Source organism: Emydura macquarii, unplaced genomic scaffold (genome assembly GCF_026122565.2).
Source record: "Emydura macquarii macquarii isolate MOO-44397 ecotype Brisbane River unplaced genomic scaffold, CSIRO-AGI_Emac_v2 contig_1876, whole genome shotgun sequence".
NCBI classification, from domain to species: Eukaryota; Metazoa; Chordata; order Testudines; family Chelidae; genus Emydura; species Emydura macquarii.
In genome coordinates this window covers 21,721,946-21,745,173 of record NW_027132013.1, presented here as the reverse complement: position 1 = coordinate 21,745,173, position 23,228 = coordinate 21,721,946, and the positions used below count along the sequence as shown (strand labels likewise).

General features: G+C 43.6%; 2 protein-coding genes across 4 annotated transcripts; one reads left to right on the top strand and one right to left on the bottom strand.

Annotated features, from left to right (window-relative positions):
- Window positions 1–271: 271 nt before the first annotated feature.
- LRRC57 (leucine rich repeat containing 57) lies at window positions 272–9,012 on the bottom strand. Of its 2 annotated transcripts, none has more exons than XM_067557911.1 (6): window positions 8,851–9,012; window positions 7,533–7,716; window positions 4,567–4,702; window positions 3,453–3,721; window positions 2,352–2,537; window positions 272–524 (listed from the first exon to the last, which is right to left on the bottom strand). In XM_067557911.1, exons 2-6 carry the CDS (start codon window positions 7,614–7,616, stop codon window positions 483–485), a joined length of 717 nt encoding a protein of 238 aa, XP_067414012.1. In that variant the 5' UTR covers window positions 7,617–7,716; window positions 8,851–9,012; the 3' UTR covers window positions 272–482. The 2 variants fall into 2 exon arrangements, with proteins under 2 accessions (XP_067414012.1, XP_067414011.1); XM_067557910.1 differs by having other exon boundaries at window positions 8,855–9,012.
- Window positions 9,013–9,187: 175 nt separating this feature from the next.
- Window positions 9,188–18,399, top strand: HAUS2 (HAUS augmin like complex subunit 2). 2 transcript variants are annotated; one of them, XM_067557908.1, is made up of 6 exons: window positions 9,188–9,207; window positions 12,080–12,172; window positions 14,565–14,634; window positions 15,483–15,615; window positions 17,538–17,646; window positions 17,807–18,399. In XM_067557908.1, exons 2-6 carry the CDS (start codon window positions 12,083–12,085, stop codon window positions 17,963–17,965), a joined length of 561 nt encoding a protein of 186 aa, XP_067414009.1. In that variant the 5' UTR covers window positions 9,188–9,207; window positions 12,080–12,082; the 3' UTR covers window positions 17,966–18,399. The 2 variants fall into 2 exon arrangements, with proteins under 2 accessions (XP_067414009.1, XP_067414010.1); XM_067557909.1 differs by lacking the exon at window positions 9,188–9,207 and adding an exon at window positions 9,208–9,337.
- The last annotated feature ends 4,829 nt before the right edge of the window (window positions 18,400–23,228 follow it).

Sequence of the window (23,228 nt, the reverse complement as noted above, 5' to 3'; positions counted from 1 at the left end):
TACTACTGCAGTACACTACCACGCAAACACATCTTATATGTGATGTAAGTAACCCGCTCACGCTAAACAATAGCCAACTCCCCTTTAGCAGGAAGCAGTAGCAACCATTGTGAAAAAAAGCTTATGTACTCTACCTCATCAACTAGAGAGGATTATTATACCCCTTTCTCCCAAATTAGTCATCCTGAAAAGAGAGAATTTAAAAAAAGTGAGGGAGCCAGCCAGAAGTATAACCAGCTTCTAGCTGAATTTAACAGTTCAATGCCCAGGCTGCAATTTCCCCTATGTCAGATTTTTATTTCAAGTGGTGATGGCAATAACAGACTTCTGAAAGTAGTATGTTCAGTTTCTTCATCTCCATCAGCAAGCCCAAAGCTTTCAACCTTGCTTTAAGTTCTCCTTTCAAGCAGGCAGTGCTGCTGATTATGCTGTTTTGGTCACCATCTTCTACGTGTGTGATACAGACGAAGAATGGCAGTCCATCATGCAAACTTCTTCTTGGTGGCTGTGAACCGCTCCATGTACTAAAATTCAGAGAGAAGAAAACAAAATTGGCTGTGCTGAAATTGGAAAGTAGGTAATACAAAAGCCATATTGAAACTGGCCATTCTTAACTTCAAAAAGAAAATAAATCATTGGGAGGCTTTATCGCTGGCGTACTCCAGCAGTGTCCCATTCATATAGCAAGGAAGTTTTATAGTCATGAACATCTGTTTAATGAATTTGTAGATTTACATAAAAAGTACAACTTATAGCCTCCAAGCCGATAGTCATTTGTCTCAGAGACCAAGCACCCCATTGTCTGGTTTAGAGGATGCTCTGTGAATTAAAGAGCAAATGGTATAGACAACTCCCCTTCCATTATTCCTAACCTCTACCCTGTCTCATTCAATAGCTGTGCTTTGGTGTCTTATTATAATCAAGTGATGCCCCATCATCTTACCACCAGCTGGTTTCCACTCATCACCCTATAGACAACATAAACATATCCACAAGAATACATTACTCATTGAAGTGTTTTTTTTAAAGCTTCGCCAGAACAATTTGGTGTGGGAGAGAAACAAGGAGGGATGCTGTCTTAGTCTATTGCATGGGTGGCCAACCTGCAGCTCTGTCCTGCTCAGGAGAAGAGGGGGAGTGAAATTGATGAGCTGCCGCCGAAGTTGTCAGATCAGTGCAAACTTGTGGGGTAGAGAGACCAGGGGGAGTGAAATTGATGCACTGCCTGAGGGCAAGGTAACTGCGGCTCTTTGTCTCTCACTGGTTGGCCACCCCGGTCTATTGTAATAAAACAGTTTAGAGTTAAAAAAAGTAATGACAAAAGTAATGACAAAACTTACTTCTAAGCACAACTGATTTTTCTTGAAAAAGTGAATAAAATCCAAGATATATTCTACACATATATAGGGGAGGACCTAGCCCCATAATCTATGGGACTAACCTGCACTTAAAGTTTCCCTATTAATTTTGTATCAAATCAACTAAATTCCTTCCCCTTCTCTCCATAATTAACGGAAAGGAATATTTCCATCCTTACCTACTATTGAGTGGGGATTATGCAACAAATAGAGAATGATTATGACAAGGCTACCACATGGCCTGGCAGTGCAGGCAAGATCATGAGAGCGCCAGGGCAGAGACAACCTACTACAGTCAGGATGAAAGTACAAAGATGGGGAAGCTGTCCTATAAAGCATTTTCTCCAGTACAACCATCATGCTGGAGATCAAGTTGAACTTTTCCCAAGCAAAGGGCCATGAAGTCTACAGCTAATTAAACAGCCAGATGGCTCCTCTGTAATTGTTCCAGTCTTATCTCTTAATTCTAGTTTCTTCTATTTAGGGCCAGTTAGGAAATAGAACCCCAGCCACTAATATTGCTCAATCAAACAGAGCACTAAGGATATCATTGCTCCAACTGTGATTAAGGGCCATCTCTCCCCTTTAGTATATTGTCTAATTGCTGTCTTAAACAAATACTGCAGCATCAGAAGTTTGCTTATAAGCATGTGCTGCAATCTAGTCTGACATATTCCAGGGAGAAAAGGCTACGCATCACTAAGGCAAAAAGGGCCGTTCAAGAGGAAAGCTGCAAGATGCTTGTTTTACAAGTAGCTCCTGAACCACAGATAGGTCCTTTGTTGTTATCTAATGGGCGGATCATCTTTGGAAGATTCCTGGAACCATTCTTTAAAAAAAAAAAACCAGTGGTCTAGGTGCCAATGGGCTGCAAAGACACTTGTGGATTACTGCAACTTTCATCCACCAGCAGAACTCTGATCCCCAGCAGTCAAGGATGCATTTGTGAGCAGGAAAGAGAAAAACATTCACTGGAAACATTTTTCTACAAACCTTGTCATAGCCTTCCAGTTCTCTGAGTTTCTTGATTTCAAAGAGATTGCCCTCCACTGCAAGCAATGAGATCTGGGAATCACTGAGTATGCTCTGAGGAAGCATGCTAAGGTCTAGACAGTTCTCTTCCAAACGCAGGACCTTGAGGCGTGGACAGTGAGAGATCTGCACTGAGATCTGGGAAATCTGGCATGGTCCAAAAGAAAAAAAAAGCTTGAAACAGTACATTTTTACTGATAAGTGGTTATTTATAAGTACACCAATCTGTGTTTCACAGCCTATTACACAATCTGACTTCAATTTTCTAAACCACTTTAACTACACTGTTGTTCTGTAGATTAACTAGGATAATGACAGGAAATGAGAACTACTTATTTTCCTAGCATGACTGGCATCAAGTCACTTGATATCATTTTAGTTTTGAGGAACCATCATATCTCTTGACTTTAATCATATAAAGAGGAGTTTGAGTATTTCTAAAATAAGAACCTGGAAGTGAAGCTGTCCTTACTTCTAATACCATAGACGTGATCTGCAGTGGCAACACGCATTCAAATCCATTTGTCATTAGTCAAATTAAATAGCAAGAGATTGAAAAACTGTGCAGAGCCAGTAAACAGTTTAGAATAAAAGGATTAAGCTTCACTCACCAGGCAGTTTTCCCAACCCCTGACAACTGGCATGTGGATACCTCCCCACAAAGCAGGGCCCACCTGGGAACTAGAATAAAGGACTTAGTGCTACAATGCATGTGGTAAAGTAGGATAATAGAACAGGATGGGCATGTCTGAGGCATTAATCTCAAAACAGCCAATATTTTCTCTTCTGACACAAAGGAAAGTTATTGTTTAACAAAGCAGAACCTGACCCTAATAAAGGCTATCCCAGAAAATCACATCAGACAATAAACAGTATCACAGTAGATGAAAACTAGCTAGATATTTATATGGATCTTCCATCACTGTCATACCCAAAAGGCATCCTTCTCATTCCGAAGTGATGACTTTGACTGGCCTGACTTCTGTAGCATGGGCAGAACTAACTCTTTAAGACTCAATCACACCTTAAGTCCACATGCCTCTAAAGCCTCAGTTTCCATACCTGGTTCTGATTCAAATTGAGTTCAATAGCCTGCAGTTCCCCCACTGTGTCTGGCACACTCTGGATCTGGTTTCTGGAGAGATCCACCACATCTAGGTGACGAAGACTGCACAGTTGGGCTGGCACAGTCCGAAACTGGTTTCCAGAAAGACTCAGGGTCTTAAGAGCCGGGAGTTGTCCAAAGGCAGCAGGCAGCTGTGCCAGGTGGTTGCCACTCAGGTGCAAGATCTCAAGTTTTTTCAGCTTACACAGCTCCTCAGGTAGAGCAGCTAGCAATAAAATGAAGAACAAAAATTACCTAACCTACTCAGAGAAAACAGTGAGTCTTCATATCCATTAAAAGCCAAATCTGCTCCTATGTGGAATATACAACACTATTCTGATAGGATTTTCCAAGAGAAAATTCCTCTCCCCCAAACCACTAGGCTAAATGCATTCTGCAACATTTGAAGTTTAGAAGTGAAATTCTAGTTTAAATTTGTTCATCCCATCTCAAATGAATCCAAAAAGCTATAAAATGCTTATAGCAAAAAGTTCACCACTGTCTAAAGTTCAGACATCTGTAGTGAAATGCAAAAAAAAGTTTGAGACAGTAAGTAAACAACATCATCCCTAATAAGTTGCAAGGGAAATTTGATTATGGCATTGTTAATGACCACTAGTGATCAAGAACTTTGTTTTATCACTCACCCACAAGCAGAGCAGCCCCTAATTCTAGTTGCTGGCTTGGCAGGTCTTCAGGACACTGGCCAAACAGGAGTGACACCTATTGAATCACTATTGTTTTCTGCAGGACACCATCTTCAGAGGTTTTCCATGCAAATACTAAACTATCTGACTCTGCTCAACATTTAGAACGGACAGGTTCACAGCACAGTTATATGATTTTAAGTACTTGCATGTTATTGCAAGGGTGAAAATATAACGAAGTTGTCAACTAATTTTGAACAAATCTAATTTTCTCCTAATCATGAATTCCAAGATATTTTAAGAGACCAGTGTTTCCCTTGGCATTTTGTAAGAGTCAAGTTATCACATTTAACGTCAGACCAACAATAAAGAAGTCTGGTTCAGTGTTCTTTTAGAAATCTGTGACAATATGAAAAGACCATACTTAGTTTGTTGTTGTTTAAAGTAAGACTCTTCAGAACAGAAAACTTTCCCATCAGTGGTGGCAGGATCTCAATTTTGTTGTTTGACAAATCTATTGTCCTTAGGTTGCTAGCTAGCTTCTGCAGGTCTTCAGGAAACTGGAGGGAAAAAAGTTATGTACAACATTAAAACAGCTAATAAAACTTTGTAATAGACAGTGTAATTTCATGTATCAATCTTTGTTATTTACACTTCAGTTCAAGTTTATATTAGCCTATATTATGCACAGTGTCTCACCATCACTGAAAATTCAAGCAAAAACAACATTGTGAAGTTAATTTCTTTTTCTATGGCACCAAAAAAAAATGCAAGGGCCATTTTACAAACTCTTAGGAAAACTGGTTCCTAAACAGGATAAAAATAAAGAAAAAAGGGTGAGATAGGAATATAGCACCATACAGTTTACACACTTTTCATTTTAATGTTCTCTTTAATGTCTATTTTTTAAATAACATGTTGCTATTTGATTATTTCCCCCCATTTTTAAGCATGATGGAAGCTAAATAAAACCCCTTCTTCCTGCAGTTCTCACAATTATTTTACATAGATTATAAAAACCATTTCCTTCTATCCTGCTATAACACTTGTCTGTTCTTTGGAACTCAACACTTCGTATTCACATGCCTTGCCATCATAATGCACATGTGACATTGTTACATCATGCACAGGTGGGTTTTTTTTGTTTTAAATCATCTAGTCTCACAGTCAGCAACATCACCAAGTATCTGCAAGTATCTCCTAGTCCAATGTTTCTCAACCTTTTAAGTAGCAAATACCCCCTAAATTCTGAAAATTAACACTCAATTTTCCACGGGATTTTATATTTACAGACTATAATGTGAGCCATATGTTGGAAGAAAGGCTAAGTATATATAGCCATGATATGACAGATGTCAGATCTAGTGTGGATAGGGTTACCACCTTTACACCAGGGGTACACAACTCAAGTATGTACCTGGGCTAGAGGTGACGTTGGCCAAAGCCAGGAGGCTTTGAGCAGTATGCCAATGCTGGGGAATATAAAGCACCACACCAAATTTTATGCCATAGATTTGAGAGGAGAAAGGGGTGAGAGAGAGACAGGAAAAGAGGGTAACTGGTGAAATCTGGGGCTGTCATAGTTGTCAATTTCACTGCTCAGCTAGAGCAGTGAAACTGACAAGTTTTCTGGGCACTGGGCTTTCAGCCAGGGAGGGGGGGCTGCCACCTGGCTGCCAGCCTGGGAGGTGAGCAACTGCCACCCAATACGAGCTGGGGCAGAGGAAGCTTCCGTGCCGGCTGGGATCCAGGGATGTGGGCAGGCGGCTGCTGCCCGTCTTCAAGCCAGGGCGCTGGAGGCTGTCCCTTGGCTTGGAGCTGTGGCACGAGTGGCTGCCACCCAGCTACGAGCCCAGCTTGCAAGACGCAGGAGGCTGTCACCGGGCTCCTGCCTGGGAGCTGGGACCTGATGGGAAGCGGGAGGCTGCCGCCCGCCTCCCAACTGGGAGCTGGGACCAGGCAGGAAGCAGGGGGCTGCCGCTCGCCTTCCCCAAAAGCCGGGGGCTGCCACCCACCTCCCAGCTGGGAACTGTGACCAGGCAGGAAGCAGGGGGCTGCCGCCTGCCTTCCCCAAAAGCTGGCGGCTGCTGCCCGCCTCCCAGCTGGGAGCTGACACAGAGCGGGAAGCGGGCAGCTGCAGCCCAGCTTCCTGGGACTGTGGTGGCTGCCGCCTGCCTGCCAGCTGGGAGCTGAGACTAGGTGGGAAGCGGGGGGCTGCCGCCCACCTTCCCCAGAAGCCGGCGGCTGCCACACGCCTCCCATCTGGAAGCTGGGACCGGGTGGGAAACAGGCTGCTGAAGCCCAGCTTCCCCAGAAGTTGGCAGCTGCCGCCCGCCTCCCCTTCACTCTGTTTTTCCCTGGGTACCCCTGCCTGTGTCTTGCGTACCACAGGTTGAGAAACTATGTCCTAGTCCAGAGGTAGTCAACTGGCAGACCACGGGCCAAATATAGACCACCAGATACTTTTGAACAGACCCTGAAATCATTTTATTTACTTATTATTATTGGGGGGGAGGGGTGTTGTAATATTTTCTCTGGAGTCTGGACTTTGACTGTACATTGATCAAGAAGTTTGGATCTGTCCTAGTTTGTGAGCCAGTAGTCGGGGGGACGGAGGAAAGGGGTAGCTTTAACTTCTCCCTGTAAATTATAGCAGCAATTTCCTATATCCCCACATTGCAAGAAAGGGATGATGAAAAGGAAGATAAAATACAAGAGATGGAGGTATTTTACTCCCCATATCCACGACAAAGTAGCACAATGCAGTGCTAACTTAGACATCACACAAACAGTAGGTAGACCACATAGCCATTGTTTGAGTCTGATTTGGATTTTTCTGGGCTTTGATCAAACAAAATCAAATCAATCACAGATAACGTGTTAAATCCATAGGCACTTATGTACATGCTTTACTTTTGTCAGCTGAGCAGTTTCAATCAAAGGGACTATTCATTCACATGACTAAGGTTAAGCATATGCATAAGTGTGTGCAGGATTGGGGCCTAAAAGTATTTCACAAATTGTAGAGTATCTTGCATAAATATACACCATTATAAAACCTATCTTGTGTTTTCCAGTTAAGATTTTCTATTGCAAGCCACCTTTTCTGTTGCATAAACTTTTAAGTGTCTTGGATTTAATACATTTGTTTTAAATATAAAACCAGAAATTATAAAGAGTTACAAGTTTCCAGGTAAGCGGATTATCACTGACTGCTAAGTCAAAGAGTAAGGATGCATGCAAGAGTGTTTTCCTTAAAAAGGGGAGAGCGTGGTATCTGAAGCATTATTTATACATCACTATTAATGCGCAGCACTTTACAAAACAGAAAGACTGATTCCATGCCTAAAAAATTAGTCATGTACATGTATAGCCAAAGAGTTGTACTACCTCAGAGAGTCCCTTTCCAGTTAGCTGGAACACGCCTGTTTTCTGGGCTGTCTCCAGGTGAGCTTTTAAGGCACTATTTCCCATCCTGCTGGTCTTGTGTCAAGTGTACAAATTTTGTTTAAGGCATAAACCCAGTCCAGTCTCTCCCAATCACACTGCACTGGATTACATGAACCCAATTTTCCTGTTAAAAAGCAAATTTACAAAATCATTTTGTGCATAAAACTTTTCTTCCAATTATGGCTAATCTGGACCTGTTGAATGGTATGCTTAATATTTCAGGCTATATTTCTTATCCCTAGTTAACAAAATATAGGTCTTAATCAGATTGATCCAATCTATCATATTAAAAGGCCTTCATTTATAGTTGTCTGAATGCTAAATTAATGGCTTGGAAGTGCAGGAGCATGCAACAGTGGAGGGCAAGAACAAAGTGTCAGACCTAAGGCCATGGCTACACTACAAACATTGGTCAAGACATGTTATAGTGGGGTAAAGCCACTGCAGTTAGTACTGTATATCACGTGTGTGTATGCACACTTGTCTATTTGCTTTGGTGCTTCATGAACTCAATATGTTAGGCGTGATCTACACATAAAACTTAGGTTGACATGGCTACAGCACCGAGGGATGTAAAACATCCGCATCCATAAGCACTAGAGCTGTGTCAATCTAACCTCCAGCATAGGTCAATGGAAGAATGCTCCCACCAGCTTTGCTACCTCAGTTCAGGGAGGTGGAGTTCCTGCAGTGATGGAAAAACCCTTTCTGTGTCTACCCTAGGGGGCTGCCCTAGCGCTATGGCACGGTAGCACCCACAGTGTAGACATGGCCTTAGATCCCTCAGTCTTGGAGCGGGTTCAAATAATGTGGTTACCCAAATGTAGGAATTCCTGCAGGTCAGCCCCGTAAAGGGACAATGTCAAGTTGAAGCCCCACAGAATAACAGCCCCTGGCTGCTAGGGCAGGAAGTGAGGAGGAGGAGGCTGGATTAAACTAGTGACCGCCCCGCCCCCAGCTCCAGCCCGGACTAGGGACGCCGCGGCCCGGCCGGCCCCTCGCACGGGCCAGGTCTTCTCGCCGGGGGCGGGAGGACCAAGGCGGCTCCGCTGCGGGTTGCACAAACCGAGTCCGAGACGCCTCACACCGCCCCAGCCCATCGCCCCCCGCCGCCGCGGGGCTGCCCCATCGCCCGGCCAGCCGAGCCGCCACTCGGCTCAGGGGGCACCATCGGCCCAGGGCAGCCGGTGCCTTCGGGGACCCTCCCTCCATCCCTCCCCTGTGCCCCGGCGACGGCCAGGCCGGAGATCCCCCTCACCTACCGCCGCTGCCGTCCTCACTCCCGGCCGCCGCTCTAGCTCCCCGTCGCGAGTCTCCACCAGCCCGCGGACCGGCTCCGGCTGGCCGGGGAGTGCCCGGTACTTCCTACCGTCACCGCCCGCCCACCCAGCCCGCGGCCGGCCTGGATTGGAACCGGAAGCCAGCACCGCCCCTCGACACACCCAACATGGCGGCGCCACAGAGCCGTGCCACACTCAGCATGGCAGGCGGGCGTGAGCGGAGGGAGGCGGAGTTTCCGGCGCGAGGGCGGCGCGCGGCCGGGCGTGGGTGCGGGAACGCGGGGAGCGGAGCTGACGAGCAGCGGCAGCAGCGCCCGCATCTGGCGGCGCGGCAGGTTTGATTGACTCAAAGCTTGTGCGGCGGCGGCGGCGGCGATGGCCTTTTCGAACCCCTGGGACCCGGCGCAGCCCACGGCCGCGGGGCTGGTGCTGGGCAAGTGCCTGGCGGCGGGCGTAGTGAGCCAGGTGAGGAGCGGGGGGCCCGGGCGGGGAGCCGAGTCCTCTCGGGGGAGAGCAGCTCTGGCTGCCGGCGTCTGGCCTTCCCCGTGGGCGCCGCCGAGCCCCGCAGTCCGCGTCACATGCGTGAGCGCCCCGAGCAGCAGCAGCCAGCCCGACAGCGGGCAACGTAGGCGGCTCTGGGTCCGGCCCGGCCCGGCCCGCAGACACGATCCAGGCCGCTGAGCCCGCCCCCCCGGCGTGGCTGCCGGCTGGCTACTTGTTCCCATTCAGGAATTATTCCGGAGACCGCGCCCGAAGGAGCACTGCACCCCTGAGTGCTGCCTGCGGCAACCGGGCCCTGTCGCGGGGCCTCTTGAGAAGCCGCAGGAGAGAACTGAGCAGACCAGTGCTCTAAAAAACAGACTGGTATTGCAGGCTCTGGGAGAGCTAACTTCAGTTAGGCCTTGTTCTGGCCTGCTTGATCTTCTTTAGCTCTTTTTAAAAATAAATTTGTTCCAGAGGCTGAGTTGGGACGCGTTTGCATACTGTGTTTAGCTGACATGCCCCCAGGTATTTGCTTCTATACTGCTTTCTGCTAGTAGGGGTTCGTTGGCACTGCGGTATGAGTGTCAACAGAAGGCACCAGATGTAAATGGACAGCACTGATTCTGCTTTTGGGCTAAAGCGCAGTGGTTCAGTTTAGTCCTGTATCTGCACTGTCAAAATAGTCTAATAGAACCATGCCTCCACTTTCAAGTACTCCTATTAAATTTCATCTCTCTTTCAATCCTGTACAGAGAGCCATGTAGACAGATTCCTGCACAGAAGTTCATGTTAACGGTCACTATTTGTAGCTAAAGGCCCTTTTGTTTTCAGTTTTTAACAAAAAATTCCTGGGTTTTACAAAAGCTTATTACTTGTTTTTTTCTAATTTGCACCTGACTTCTGGACCATTCAAATACATGGAAATATTGTTTATTAAGAAATTCCAATATATTCATTAAGGAGATAGGCTTACATTAATTTATTATTAATGTAAGCCTAAGTGTAAATGCGAGGTGTTTGTTAAAGAAAAGCAATGTAGTGGAAGTGTCACATGTGTACATACTGTTAATATACAGTTCATGAAATAAACCACAGCATTAAACTGCTTGTACTTTCAATACTTACTTTTCTCTATTTGTTGCTTTTTTTCCCTGTTCTCTCTTACCCCAATATTAACCCCAACATTTTCCTAGAAAACTCTGAAGCTGATTTTGCACAGTATTTCTCCCATTTTTAATTTTTTTGTAATAAACACTGATAACTTTCTGAGAAATTTTAAACAAAATAAAAACAAAAAACAAAGGGCCTTTGTTGTAGCATAAACTTGCCTGTTGTGTAATCACTTTATTGAATTATTTTTATTATTTGAATTATAGTAGCACCTGGAAACGCCAACAAAATTTGGGGTCCCACTGTACTAAGAACTGTGTAAAGAGCTTAGCCCTGGTCTGTGCTATAAACTTATGTCAGTATATCTGTCGCTCAGTGTGGATTTTCCACACCCGTGAGTGATGGAGTCATACCAACCTAACCCCCGTTGTAGACAGTGCATGTCAATGGGAGGGCTTCTCCCATCGATACAGCTACTGCCTCTCACGGAGGTGGAGTACCTAAACTGATGGCAGAAGGTCTCCCATTGTACTACAGTGGTACAGTTGCACTGCTGCCATACTATAAGCATAGACCAGCCCTTACAATCAGACAGAGTATTCTTCGTGCTTGGCTCAAGATTGTGGAATGAACTCCCATAGGAACTAAGGGCCATCCCAAATCTTACCACCTTCCACTCCTTGCAAGAAGTATTTCTTTGACTTTGCCATCTCTAATATTCACACAGGTGTGTGTGAATGTGAATATATAAATTCCAAAAGGAAACACTGCATATACTTCTTCCCCAAGGGAGAGAATGAAAATACAGACCTGTGACACATGCTCGTCACATTGCTTAATACACTACTGGAAGTTGCTCAGATAGTATGGTGATGGACACTGTATAAAAAACTATATAGAATAGAATCTAAATAGACAAAGGGAGGAAGGGTAAACTGATATACTGAGAGGTGAAGTGCTTTGCCCAAGATGATGTAGCACATCAGTGCCATAGCTGGGAATTGAACTCTGGTCTCCTGAGTCAGTGCCTTATCCACCAGCCATGCTACCTCCTACTACACCGGTTTGGGGGACTTTACTTGTTTTTTTCCCCCTTCAAGTACAATGCAAGTCTTCAAATAAGATGCCATTTATAATAAATCATAGTTCCGTTAAACATTGTTAAATTTGAAAGGGGAGAGAAGAGAGAAATCCCTCCCTGTCTGATGAGTTTCATTCAATTTTGGGTGTTCGCTGTCTATGCCAAGAATGACTATCCCTCCCTCTTGTTTATGCTTCTAAAGAGCAAACTTCTGCCTTTGGGTGCATTCCAATGGCATTGATTTGAGCAACAAATCTTTAAGGAGGGTGCTCCTAGACTCTTCTTTAACGAGTTTGCCTTTGGATAAATTTTAATTTTGTTAGCCCATTTTTGTCCTCCTGAAATGTTTCCTCAGCTGCCTATGCAAGATTTATGTTTCCCAAATCATTAATGTTAGGAGAAACTTAATGCAACACATAGAAAGAGGATGCCAGTTGCATTAATGTTCTTGCTAACCTTGAAAATGTTCTAATTGCCTCTGACTTGTTATTGCTGCTGACCTGGTGCCACCTTCTCCTGTCGTCCTTTAATAGGAGATGCTGGATTTATCTGCTAAACAAACCCCATGCTTTGTGCACCTCTCAGAGATGGAGCGAATTGCAGACATCCAAGCTGAAATAAACCAGGTAAATCCCTCAGTACCAGGGAGCATATTACTATATGATGGGTAAGACAACATACCAACTCCTCTGGACCTCTGCATTGCACCCTCCATCTAGAAAGCATATTTGTATGCTGTGTTTTTACCATTATACAGTAGAAAACATAAAGCAGGCTGGAGAAGAAAAAGAACATGTAAAATATAATGGCAGATGTTGTTAATAATTTGTATAATTGTATAAATTTAATAATTGGCAGCTTTACCAGAAAGGAAAGAGAGAAATGTTATATATAGGTCTTTCTTTCATAATAACTGAACCCTTTGTACCTGGTGACCAAACTTTATCTAAAGCTTCTTAAAGAAATTATGGGGAAACAGATCTGAACATCTTTTCTCCTTAGATCAGCAAATAACTGGTGTTTCATGAGCTGTTGTATTTATAGGCAACTGAACCACTTCCACTTGAACAAAATAAGGGCTTGTCTACACATGGAACTATTCTTAATTAGCTCCATGTGTGTATACTCTTATTCTGGAATAAGAGTGCCTTCTGACTGACTTTAATCCTTTTTGGAAGTGGATTAAGATAATTCAAAATAGGAGTGTTCATACATGGAGTTAATCTTAAAATAATCTGATTTAAATTCACACCCTACCTTATTCTGGATTAATTTTCATGTGTATACAATCCCTAAAATTCCCTTTCTTACAGTTCCATCATTTTAGGCTCCCACTGCTGTCTAAACTGGCTATTAGAGAGATTCATATCATATGAGTCTCATATAACTTAATCTGTTGTTGCTATTGTCTGGTACTAACTCTTACCTACTGATTTGCCCAGTGCATACATTAACAGCTGAAGAGTCACGCCATCAAACAGCATTGCAGACATCCAGATGGCCATCGGTTTAGTTGAAGGGGTTTAGACAATCACCACCACTGGCTGGAGCAACAGCCTTAGCACTATCTGTCAGCTGCTGGTATCCTGGATCCTTTTACTTAGGCTTCAGAGACACATCACTTGTTGCTTTGGTGGATGACCGATTTCCTCTCGAGATAAGGGAGGAAAGATAAGAGATCCTTACCATGCTGGATCTCTGTGAAACATTTCCTGGTGTTGATCACAAAATAATCTTGTCTGTTCTTCAGGACCCTGTAGGGGTGATTGGAAAGCCCTTAAGTGGCTCAAGTCCTTTCTCCAGACTGAACTCAGATAGTCAGCTGTTCCTCCTCCTGCAGAGCCTGTACCTTCAGGGCTTAAGCCTCTCTTTCATATTTAACATCTACAGGAACCCTTTGGGGAACTAGTTAAACAACATAGGATGAAAGACTGGCAGCACACAGAAAACATCCAGCTCTACATCTCAAAACAAGTTCTGCTACCTGTTCACAATTCAATTAATTTTCTTATCTTCAGCATACAATTACATTTGATTCCACTCACTTGTTGTGCCCTTCTCTCCTATCACCGGTTAATCCACCCATTTTCCTTTCCCTACAGATCTCTAAACAGTTCTGTAACTTATTGTTTCCTAACAGGAATTTTAATGGTCTCATCAATTCTTTTTCAATTTTTAGAATAGTTAAATTTTTACTCAGATTGAAATTGCAACATAATGTTTTCCTGTATGAAAAAGCTTTCAAATATATGCTCATCTAAATATTTTAGAGTGATACAAAAGTTCAAAATAAGAAATTCTGGGATGGAGGAGGCAGGAATAGTGATTTTTTTCCCCTCCGTTCCCCCAGAAAAAAGAGTTTTGGCAATCCTGTGTTTAGGACTCCTCACAGCTATTGGATGCCCAAATAGTTATGGTGGCAAAAAAGACCACTTACATTTGTGGCTGTCTTGATCACATATTGCAGTTAATATCTAGGAATTAACCTGAAAAGGTTCCAACTGGTACAATATGCAGCAATCCATCTGTTTAGCAACACAGGGCATGTGAAGACATTAACCATATTCTGCACTGGCTACCCATTGAATAGAATCAAATTAGAGGTCTGTCTAAGATCACCCCTCAGACAACAGCTGTGTTCCACTGGAGCCAAGGAACTTTTTGCCACTAGAGAAAGAATTGTGAGTGAGAGAGACTACATTCTCAGGAACTAGACTTAGATGATGGAACTCATTTCCAAAAGAAATAAATTGATCACAAGCTTTACTGCATTAAGAACTAAATGCAAAACTCAGCTCTTCATGCACAGGTATGCAACACAACCGTACAAATGAATCTTGTTTTTTTTTTTTTAAGTGTATCCTACAGACATGGAAGGAAGGATGTGTGGTATCCCTGTTTTAAGTACATGGAAGGCACTCGTCCCTTATGGTGTGGGTGGGGAATAACCATAGGTAGATAGGTAAATAGAAAGTAAACTGCATGAAATCAAGTATAGCTATTTTATTCCTTTTGTAGAAGAACCTGGAAACTGAAATCCTGAGATTGGAAAAGGAAACTGCAGATATTGCTCACCCATACTTCCTGAGTAAGTGGCTTTGTTCAAGGGAACAATTATTAGTTTTAGGCTGTTTGATATGGAGGTCATCTGATGTGTTTCACCTCCACTGAGTCCCTTTTTCTCATCACCACCATTGCATCTGTCATCCACTGATGTGAAGTGGCCCCTGAGGCTGTGACAGCTGTCTAATCAGCCAATAAAGGGTGCTAGCACAGCAATGCAACTAGAAACCGCCAGATGACTAGTGTCCATGTGTATGTCCTTTCCACTGAATATTGTGGGCTCCAGGGCTCAGAAGTTCTGGGAGCATTTGTAAGCCATTGTGCTCCAGTATGCTGCACATAACACTATTGCTTTCCCAATAAGTCAACAGATGTATGTATTTTTTCCTATGTAATGTCCCTGAGAAGAATTGGGATTTTATTTTGGTAGGTTGGGGAGGGGAATAGATTCATTCCCTCAGTATTTCTCTGCCTCTTTGCTTTGTCTTTATGGATCTTCTCCTCTTTCCCACCACTACACAGTCCTGAAGGAAATTCTTCTTCTTAAAATACTATAGGTGCAGGTGTAACCCTTATAGGGATTTTAGATGAAGCTACCATATACCTTTAAACTATACTTGTTAATAAAGTGATATCTTTTTAAGGAATAGATGTCTTGAGCCTCTTTGGACATATCCTGGTACTACTTCCTGAATCATTCAACAGGGATTTATCTGGTTACTGCTATCCTACCAGAATTTGGGCCCCTCACTTACACAGTGGAAGACTGCTGGAAAACCTGAGTCACCTGCTGTGCAGAATGAGTTTCTATTCTTGCTCCATTGGTCAAACAATTTCCAATCAGCATCCCTTTGATATTTTTCGGTTATGTAGCTCAGAAATGCCAAGCTCTGCAAGTTATGAATAAACACTTGGAAGCAGTGCTGAAAGAGAAGAGGACACTCGGACAGAGGTTAATGAAGCCCTTGTGTCAAGAGAACTTGCCTATTGAAGCCGTATTCCACAGGTGAGCTCTTAGAAATAGCTTTGAGCATGTAGCCTGCATGTGTATTCATGTCCAAATAAGATATGTTTGCCTGACAATCACTCCTGGTAGGGGAAGCACAACTGTTGTATCAAAAACTTGCTAAAGTAAACTGTCTTGCTCCTACTCAAATCAATATAAACTCTTTTTTATGCACAAATGCAGCCATCTTTTCCAGTGTTGTCCTTTTGGACCTCCTTGGAGACGTTATCGGTAATTAGATATTTGGTGAAAATTTAGAAACGTCAGATACATTATTATTCTAGAGAGTCCCCCAAATGCTAGAAAATTGATTTAAATTTTCATAAATGGGTCTTTTAAAAATACTTTAAAATCTATTCAATGAAACCACTTAAACTTTCATAAAATATCTAGACCTCTTTAAGTTATGAGTTTGGAAAGGAAGTATTTTGTTGTTCTTACAAAATCCAATGGAATAAGACCTCAATTTAACTGCTTTTTTCAAAGTGGTGTTAGCAGTGAAGTTGGGACTAGTGTCTCCATAATGTAGCAGCCCATAGTAGACTTGCTCTTAGCTAATATTAGCTGACTTGAGACTTCTTCTGAACCCATCTGAAGAACAGTATTGGTGGTACTGAATGACCTTAACCAGGATAACTCCCATATCTGAGATCTTTATTTTGAGCTACAGGTAGTGACTCAGTGTAACCATTAATCTTTGCATAACTGAGAAGGATGGGGGGAAAAATTGATAGCTTTTAGATGTAGTTCTGTTACTATCAGTTGCCTTTTTTTCTATCACTTTTACAGTGACAAAAGGTAGTGATGTCTGTATCACATGGTGACTGGCCCCTTTAATGGCCTCATGAAAGGGTGAGATCAAACTGAGGTGGTATCACATGGTCTGGGCAGGTTCCTGTGGAAGGCCCTCAGCCGGGGTCTGCAGGAGACCAGGTATTCCAAGGGACTCAGCCTGAGGGCCCAGTGCTCTGTACTGGAGGAGGGAAGGACACAGAAAACGGAGCTGTGCAGGAGCTGAGAATGATACTCCAAGGGAACCAGCCTGGGAGAGTCGAGTACTCTATTCCAGAGCCAGACAGACTCTTAAAGGCAGCCCAGACAGGCTGGGAACGGAGTCCAGAGGGAGCACTGAAGAGAAGCCCCCCAAAGGGCGGGCAGAAGAATCTTTTTTCTTGGATGTCTCACTTAGACTTTTGCTACATTGGAAGGGGTTAAAGTTGTTTGTGACTTGGCTGGAGATCTAAGCTATATCTGCAGCCACAGACCAGTGTATGGAGAAGTGAAGAAAACCACATTGGGGAAGAAAACTGAGGAAAAGAGTGCCAGCAGTGTGTTGTTTGACCAGCAGGGGTACTATGGGATTGCCATGTCCTGTAACACACTTGCACACTGAACCTTTGTGCATGTGTTCTTTCTTTCCTCTAGCAGATTCCATAGCAGCTTTTCTTGCACCTTTAAACAAATGTGTTAAATTCTGGGTTTATATAACACTTCAGTTATTCTCAGAATATGTCTTCAAAACCAAATAATACTCTAGTATAGTACCAAGTCTCCTTTCTTCTGTGCAGTATGCTCACATTTCACACATGGATAAGCCCATAGACATATAGTACATGTTCTCCATAACTACTCATGTCTTTCACTGGCAAGTATTTAACTTATGGAGTGCCACCAAACAGCACATTTGCTGACAAGCAAAGATGACATTATTGCTCCTGCAGCCTGTGCCCTGCTGCTCATTGATGATTCAGTACCATTATTTCTGCTGAGATTTCCTCTCCAGGCAGAACTTCAGGAATTCTCACAATTACTGTGGAAGGGAACAAGAGGGGAAAAAATCAAGGCAAGACAGGAACGTGAAGCTAAAGATTAAACTGCATAATTTTGAACAGCTTGTTTCTGGATTTCTTCCTCAATTAAAGGTATGTAGCAGAGTTATTGACATTGGCAGTGGCCTTCATTGAGAAACTAGAAAGCCATTTGCAGACAGTAAGGAGCATCCCTCGGATACCTCTGATCATGAAAAACATGGTGAGTAGGAAATCACCTTTACTATCTCCTGTAATGCTCTTACTCTCAAAATGCAACACTGTTCGATTACTTAACCCATCTTTTATTGTCTCTTGTTAGTATGATAGAGTACCTATAGTTTTGTGGTGTTAACTTCTGCAACTCCCACCTTGTATTCCAGGACAATGCTCTGGCAAAAATGAACTTGCTTGTGACAGAGACAGAAGAGCTGGCAGAGCAGATACTGTCGTGGAGAGATCTGCAAAAAGGAATCCATTATGGAAACTCCCAGATCACTATCGAATCAGATTCTAGCTTCAGAAGCTTAGTTCCACCATAAAACATCTTATTTGGGGAGAAGAAAAGATGACCTGTTGAAAGTGCTGCTTTTTATCAATCCTGTGTGGTAGCTGCAGTATACTTGTGCCTTAGATTAACTAGACACTTTATGGTTGTGTAGCTCCCTGTTCCAGAAGAGAGATTTTAGTTGGTAGCAAGTGATAATGAAAAATTGGACATTGAGCTGTATATGACAAGTCTTACTGTTTAGGTGAACTCCTCTTTGGAGTTTGCCAGTATGTTAACACATACCTCCATGAAGCACTCGGATGGAACTGTCTTGCCTTCAACCTTTAATGTATGTATACAGGCTGTTTCAATATGGCTAAGGCACATGATGTAATGACTAAGCCTGTTTCTTCAAGTGTTTTGAAATCATATGCTATATTTTCTATGTAAAAATAGGAATTAAAAAAAATATAGTAGACTATAAAATGGGAGATCTAATCTCTTGCAGGAGACTCAGTTTATCCATAAATTATTCTTTACTGATTATTTCATTACTCATTTATAATAAGTTTCCAAGAATTTCACTCTGAAACCTAACTTTTCACTTTCAGTATGAAGCAATTGAAGCAGCTACAAGTATAGTTGAGGGCTCTTTTTGTTCAGAATATCACCAGATTGAATGATCACTGGGATTTGCTGTCTCCTGCCATCCAATTTTTAAGTTCTCAGCCATTTTGACTTTATGAATTACACCCATTCCATAGCAAGACATGCTGTAACACCTAGGATCCCCAGTCATGAACCAAGACCCTGTTGTGGGACATGTTGTACAAACCCAAACAAAAAAATTCAAAGAATTTACAAACTAAGAAAGAGCTTATAATCTTTGATACTTGCACATTACAAACACGTTTTTATTTCAGTTAACCTAGACTTCCCAATATCTATGCCAATTTTCTCTCCAGTTCTTCATAGTTAATGTCAGTGGAGCTCTGCAGCATGTATGTGACTGCTAGGTCTTATGTAAAACCTAGTCATCTGTAGCTCAGCTGAAACTCCAGGTATCCTGTTTTATTTGTTGCCTGCCAACCCCTATTCTTTAGAATTCTGTTTGAAAGATTAGAGTAATACATTTGAAGGTATCACTTTTAACACTTAGATTTCACCTTCAAAATGTTCTGGGTGTGAAACGCCTAGCTATCTGAAAGGCAGATAAGCATTTTGCAGGTGGAATTTGGTTTGGCCCTGGTCTTGTCCTCAACAGAAATAAAAAAATGAATATAGTATATAGGAAAAACAGATCTTTAGCCTTGCAGAGTGAAGCCTCTTATCTACAGAACCAGCACAATTAACTCAAGCATCCTCTGACATTGTACCTCTGTTTTCCCCACCCCAATCTCCTGTGGCAGCAGAGTTGCTTTGAGATGGGCTGTCAAAGGCTTCTTCAAGGGGGCTGATTGACATGTTGACAATATTAACTTTTTAAGTATGGGAAATTTCTGTGCGGAATGATGCTGTGAAAGACTGGCTCCATCCTCTCCCTGCCCAACCAAATTCCTCCACCTAAGTGTGTGGCACTCACTCGGAGAGGCATCTGCAAAGGTGGAGTTAGTGGGGGAGGAGTGTGGGAAAGGGTGGGATAAAGGCCAAATTGGCTTAAATGCCCTTCCGCTTTAGCCTGCTTCTTTAGACAATTGTTTTCTTCACCTTTTGCTCCCTTCATGGCAAAAAACAAAGGGGGGGGGGGCATAGTTCTTGAGTTTTAAACTAGTCTCAAAGAGCCAAATATGATCTAGACTGTTATTCCTTTGCAATCTCGCCCCAAGCAAATTGCCTACTTTGTTTAGAAAAAAATATTTTTTCCCCCATCTTAGGTGAGCTTTGAAATTCAATGCTTTAAAAATTGCAGAGGAAGGAAGAGACAAAGCATGATAGTAAGTAGTAGTCATTTTCTTCAAAATAGACAATGGCTAACATAAGATACTATGCAAGGATTATAAATAAACAGCCAAGTACACGATCAAGAAAGAAGGTGGGTATTAAAGGTGTGTCAAATTAAAAACAGAGAATGCATCTTTGTCTCTTATGATTGTACATGCTGAGGTTTCTCTTTTGAAACAGGGAAAGGGGTTAAAGCATCTAGAAGAGGTTTGGATGCTATATAAATAAGTGCTACTTGTTTTAAGATAACTGCTATTGGAAACCACCACCCTCCTCTTTTGAATATGATTGTGAAAGGCAGAACTGCTCTTTTGGGTCCAGCTTTGAACAAATAGCTGGTTTACAAACGACTAGTAGGAATAACTATCCTAAGTCACTTTTATAGTACTGTAGTATGGTTGATTTTAAACTCAAGAACTGCTCTCTCTGTGCTAGTGGTGTCTGTGGTTTAGTTGCTTTTTTTTCCCTCCCAAATTTTATCATTTGGCCTGCTTTTCGCTTATAATAAATGGTTACAGCTGTAAGGGAGTTCAGGTTGTTCACTGTTAAATTATAAAGTAAACAAAAATGGAAAATGAAAATATTTTAATAGCATTGGGCAATGAGGGAGGGAAATTTGGTTAACTTACTCCAGACTATGAGAGTAGGATCCTGTATTTACATGTTTCAGAATCTTCAACCAATCAGATTGAGTATTGCATTTAAGCCATTTCAGATGTGAGGCAACAAAAGCTTGAGGACTGAGCATATGGCTAGAGGGCAGCACTGTCTCATTTCTGATTATATGACAGTTGTGTGACCTCAGACAACTGACTTGACTTCTGTGCTTCCATTTCCCCTTCTGTAAAATGGTGTGGTATTCTATATTTTCATCCTGTTAAAATTATTAATATTGATACGGGAAACACTAACTTAACCATAAATTCCTTTATTAAATCCAAAGGCCAAATGGTACTTAAACAATTGCTTTAAGATGCCTGCATAATAAGCAACTTTACTACACCCAAACAGTAACAAAACACTTACAAGTATTTGATCAAGATACTTATCAACTGGCTAAACCCAGGGGTGCTTACCTCCATAGTGGCTAGCTCCAATGTTGTTAGGCATGTATTAACAATGAACCCTTTAAGAGTTATGTCACTGCCAATTATTGACTTCAGCTAAAACAAATTTGAAACAGTTCACGCTTATTTCCCTCTTAATTCGTATAAGTTTTACAATTACCTTTCTTCCCAAGGCCTGTCCCCTCCTTCTTGCTGCCCAATAGTTTTTTAATTGCAGCTGGGTTCACAGAGTCTTTAACATTAATGTGTGGGTTAGAAAGGGCCATATTGACTCAATTTAAGACATTCTTTTTGTCTTATTTAAAAGCATCTGCAGTCACCCCATTGGTCAGAGGCCTTCTTTTTAGAAACTTTTCCTTCTTCGAGTGATTGCTTATGTCCATTCCACTATCGGTGTGTGCACGCCACTGTGCACAGTTCCTGGAACTTAATACCCTTAGCAGATCCCGTAGGGCCGGCTCTGGTGTCTCCTGGAGTCCCGTGCGCATGCCATGGTATATGAGGCACTGCCAGCCCTGCGCCCTCTCAGTTCCTTCTTTCCGCCCATGACAGTTGCTGGAACTAGCCTTGCTCTCTGCAAGTACCATTCCCCGTTGTTTGAACTTTGTTATTCATAGTCCTTAGTTAGTTTTAAGTAGTGTTCAGTTTAGTTAGATAGAAGACCCTGAGGGTCTTAGTGTGGCCGGGCTATGCCCCAGTCATCTGGATTTAAGCTGTGTGCCTCCTGCGGGAAAGTTTTTCCGCTTAGCGACCCCCACAATCGGTGCCTTAAGTGCCTGGGGGAAGAGCACAGGACAGACAAATGCAAAATATGCAGGCTTTTAAACCGTGGACCCAGAAGGACCGGGAGATCCAGTTAAAAGCCCTTCTAAAGGAAGCAGCACTCCGCCCGGCATCTGAGCTGTCCCGATCTACCTTGGCGCCGAGCGTACCCTTGGTGCAGAGCACACCGCTGGCATCGACATCGAGTCAGCACCAAGCGACATCACTGGTGCCGAAGAAGAAGAGGCAGCGCATGGAGCGCGGACACTCCCCTGTGCCGCCAGTAAGGGTAGTGTCGAGTGCGGAGATGCATCAAGTACAGGCCATTGAGTTTTCTCCAATGCTGGCATCTCTGGGCAGGGAGCCTCCCCGGACTCCTGGGAGCGGGAGAGTGCCCCTGCCAGTGCCGTCAACACCGGAGGCTTTTCAGGCAGCAAGTGCCTTGCTGGTGTTGCCTACGCCATCTCCGCCCCCCTGTCCACCGAGGGAGAAGGAGCTGGTGTCCCAGGGCAAGCTTGCGCTGGATTCCCCTGAAGGGCGTTGGAGACCCCCTGGTAAGGGTGGAAAGGTCTCCCGCTGGATGGCCAGCGGCGGTAGAGCAAGGACGTTCCCCTAGCAGTCGCTCCAGGTTGGCAGCATCAAGCCGGTCTGCGTCGACTCAGGACAAGTCCCCCTCTCAGCACCGAAGTTAGTCCCTGACATCGGGAGCAGCGCAGAGCAGAAGGCGACACCGGTTGAGGTCCGCCAGGCGGCGCTTGGACAACTCCAGTTCCCGATCCCCGGCACCGAGGAGTTCGCCCGCACTGAGACAGCGTAGAACCCGGTTGCCATTGGAGAGCCTGGCACGGAGGAGTTCGCCTGCACAGCGCAGAACCCAGTCACTGTCGGATCCGGCACCGCGGGGTCCCCGACGTGGAACCTGGTCACGAGAGTCTGGTTCGGCACCGCGAAGCTCCAAGTGGCACCAATCCCAATTACTGAAGGGCAAATGGCACCATAAGTCGTCAGTGCCGAGACGGCGTTCAAGTACATCAAGCTCTTCGGAGCACGCCTCCGCTCGCCGGCACTGTTCGCGGAGGTGGTCCACAATTCACAGTTCAGCAGGTGAGAGAGGACGCGGAATTCGGCAGAGCCTTGCTGAGGGCAGCTCACCGGTATCTCCAACCCATCTTCAAAGATATTGCTTATTAGTCACCTGCAGTGGAATGGACATGAGCAAGCGCTCGAAGATTAGGGTTGGAAGGGACCTCAGAAGGGCATCTAGTCCAAACCCCTGCTCAAAGCAGGACCAACCCCAACTATATCATCCCAGTCAGGGCTTTGTCAAGCCGCACTTTAAAAACCTCTAAGGATGGAGATTCCACCATGTCCCTAGGTAACCCATTCCAGTGCTTCACCACCCTCCTAGTGAAAAACTTTTTCCTAATATCCAACTTAGACCTTCCCCACTGCAATTTGAGACCATTGCTCCTAGTTTTGCCATCTAATACCACTGAAAACAGCCTATTTCCATCCTTTCTGGAACCTCCTTTCAGGTAATTAAAG